This window comes from Salvelinus sp. IW2-2015, unplaced genomic scaffold (assembly GCF_002910315.2).
Source record: "Salvelinus sp. IW2-2015 unplaced genomic scaffold, ASM291031v2 Un_scaffold2431, whole genome shotgun sequence".
In the NCBI taxonomy this organism is placed as follows: domain Eukaryota; kingdom Metazoa; phylum Chordata; class Actinopteri; order Salmoniformes; family Salmonidae; genus Salvelinus; species Salvelinus sp. IW2-2015.
Genome location: NW_019943752.1, coordinates 159,141 through 161,738, shown reverse-complemented (window position 1 = coordinate 161,738; position 2,598 = coordinate 159,141). Strand labels below are relative to the sequence as shown.

Genomic DNA, 2,598 nt, shown 5'->3' with positions numbered 1-2,598 from the left:
GATGTCTTCACAGTATTATTCTCAATGTAGAAAATAGTAAAAATAAAGAAAAACCCTGAATGAGTAGGTGTTCCAAACTTTTGACTGGTACTGTAGGGAAAAGGGTGCCATCTGGGACAAAGCCCTAGTCTACTCTTCACATCTTTAAAAGCATCTTGAAGACACAAAGAATCTGTAGAGAGAATGATAAAGTGAAGGTCAACATACCCGTTGGAAATACGGGTAACTCCTTACCGACCCAACATGGATTTAAATTCCTCATGCAAGGACTTGATGAACTGGAGCCATCCTCCATTTGATTAATAGTTTATTAACTTTTAGTCTGCGCACTCACTTTGACTGGGGTTGGACAGGAGCACAGTGAACTGGTACTTACTGCATCTCATTGTGGTACAGAAAGGTGACAGTTGGCTCTGTCTGGCATTCCATGTTTAGACTGTTTGTTTCTGTTTGGTGCCTAATGAAACTGGGCCCTGCTCTTAGCCCTGCCTGACACTCACCTCTGAGACACAACCTTCACTCCACTGAACTGTCAGTCAACCCACGGGGAAGTTTACCTAGATACCGCTGGTAAACCTCCAGCCCGGCATTAAAACTGATCAGTCTGGTTTAACCAGGCTAGAATGCTGACTCAGCCGGTGGGATAGCAGATGTGCACTGCTGGACGCATCGCGAGAGCCTTCTGAGAGGCAGGAATGCCTCGTTTGTTCGGCCTTTCCTTCATTTGCTGTCAGCAGAAAAAAAAACTTATGTAAACCTTTACTTGGAGTGGGGATATGCAGTATAAGCACTCATAAAACCTTTATTTGCAATGACATAAAGCATCATAATGCCCTATATATGTTTATATAATCTTCTAAATGCCTTCATGCGGTCTTATGTAGCATCGACACAAAAACATTTATAAAATCCACTCCATGATTATGCATCCTACTTTGTCTCGGCCCAAGATGAGGCATTTCTAAAATAATCTTTCATCTGATATTCTGTTTGTAGTTGAGAGTTGAGAAAGAAATGTTGAAAGTGTTGTTTGATGTTGAAAGTGAGAGAGACAAAGAGGAGAAAATATTATTGTGTGTGTTTGTGTGTTGTGTTCGTACATCGTGCGTATGTGTGTGCTCTAACCAGCCTTGGCGAGGTGTGAGTGCTGTTGGTCGCGGTGGGGGCAGTGGTCTGTCTCTGCGTCTCCAGGCCAGGGGGGACTGGGCCGGAGCTTTGTCCCCAGGAGAGAGATCCTCCCCTGGGCACCTACACGTCAGACTCTGGGTCAGGGAGTCCACCAGCATGGCGCTCTGGAGCCACACACAGAAATACAAAAGATACAGGTCATTCCTTTAACTAGCAATGGATAGATTTGCAATGCCAGTCTTACAATGTTTAAAGTGGTTGAATAATTTTTTCCCCATTAAAATAATGTAAACAGAATACCTTACAGTATGTTGTCAATACATATGACTAGACTGAATCTAAATGTTTTGAGTAGTTTAGGACAGATGTGTGTAAGCGTTGTTGTTGCTGCTGTTTAGCACTCTCCCTTCCCCATGCTGTTCCAATCTCACCTTCTGCCAATAAGTAGCAGCCCTCTCCATCTCTCCAATCAGAGCAGTGATGTCATCGCTCTCCAGGATGCCTGCAGTGAGAGGACAGGACAGACCAGGGCTCAGGGTTTCCACCCAGTATCACATTACACACAGACAGACAGGCAACATGCTTCAATACACACACACAGACATACAGGCAACATGCACGCACACACCACACACACACACACACACACACACACACACACACACACACACACAGTATAGAAGGAGTAACTGTTGAATAGGCCATTAGCTGGGGGATAAGTGGGTTCACACAGCTGGCTGGTAGCCCCTCCAGGAAGTAATCACCTCTGTGGTGGGTAAGTGTTCTACTTCTACTGTCATCACTGGTGCTCATTTCTTCAAGCTGCCACTTGATAGTGGAGTAATCTATTTTTCCATAGCACTTTTTGAAGTCTTCATGAAGATTGTGTGTGTGTGAATTCTCACATACCTGTCTCACTGATCCAGTGGAAGCGTCCGTTGCCAGCTTGTGCCAGTTCCCTCAGTGCCCCCGCAGTCTCCTCCCTGGTGGCATGGTGAGGTGGAGGGCAACCCTCCGTCTGTGCCTCTGTCTGTGCCTCTGTCTCCTCTCCAGTCAACAGACARATGTGGAGACGTAGAGGCCGGCCACTGCAGCACTCTGACACATATGAAGACACCGTTGCCTGGGAACAGAGCARCAAGAGACTTGTTCTGGATTGATTGTCATTCATTTGACTTGTCGAGAGAAGAGTTGTTTTTAAATAAAAAATGAATTCACATGTTCATAGAAACGTACAGCTGCCAGACAACAAGCATGGGCATTTGAATATGTAGGCACAGTATATCAGTGACACCTAGCTAGTGCATTAACTCGTTTCCAGCAGCAGAGGGCACCAGAGGGAAGCATGYCTCTATTATAGTGCCCTGTTGGGATGAAGTGCGACCAGTGTAACAGTATATGGTTACTCTCTGTGGCTAAAGAACTGATTTCAGATCAGCTCTTCCTATACCCGTTCTAATGTTCACCATC

General features: G+C 45.4%; 1 protein-coding gene across 1 annotated transcript in view; it reads right to left on the bottom strand.

Moving 5' to 3' along the window:
- Positions 1-2,590, bottom strand: part of vwa3a (von Willebrand factor A domain containing 3A) — a 13,747-nt gene extending 11,157 nt beyond the window's left edge. Inside the window, 3 exon segments of the mRNA XM_070440335.1 lie at positions 1,101-1,292; positions 1,560-1,630; positions 2,038-2,590. Coding sequence (XP_070296436.1) covers positions 1,101-1,292; positions 1,560-1,630; positions 2,038-2,299 — 525 coding nt within the window. The 5' untranslated portion in view covers positions 2,300-2,590.
- Between the last annotated feature and the right edge of the window lie 8 nt (positions 2,591-2,598).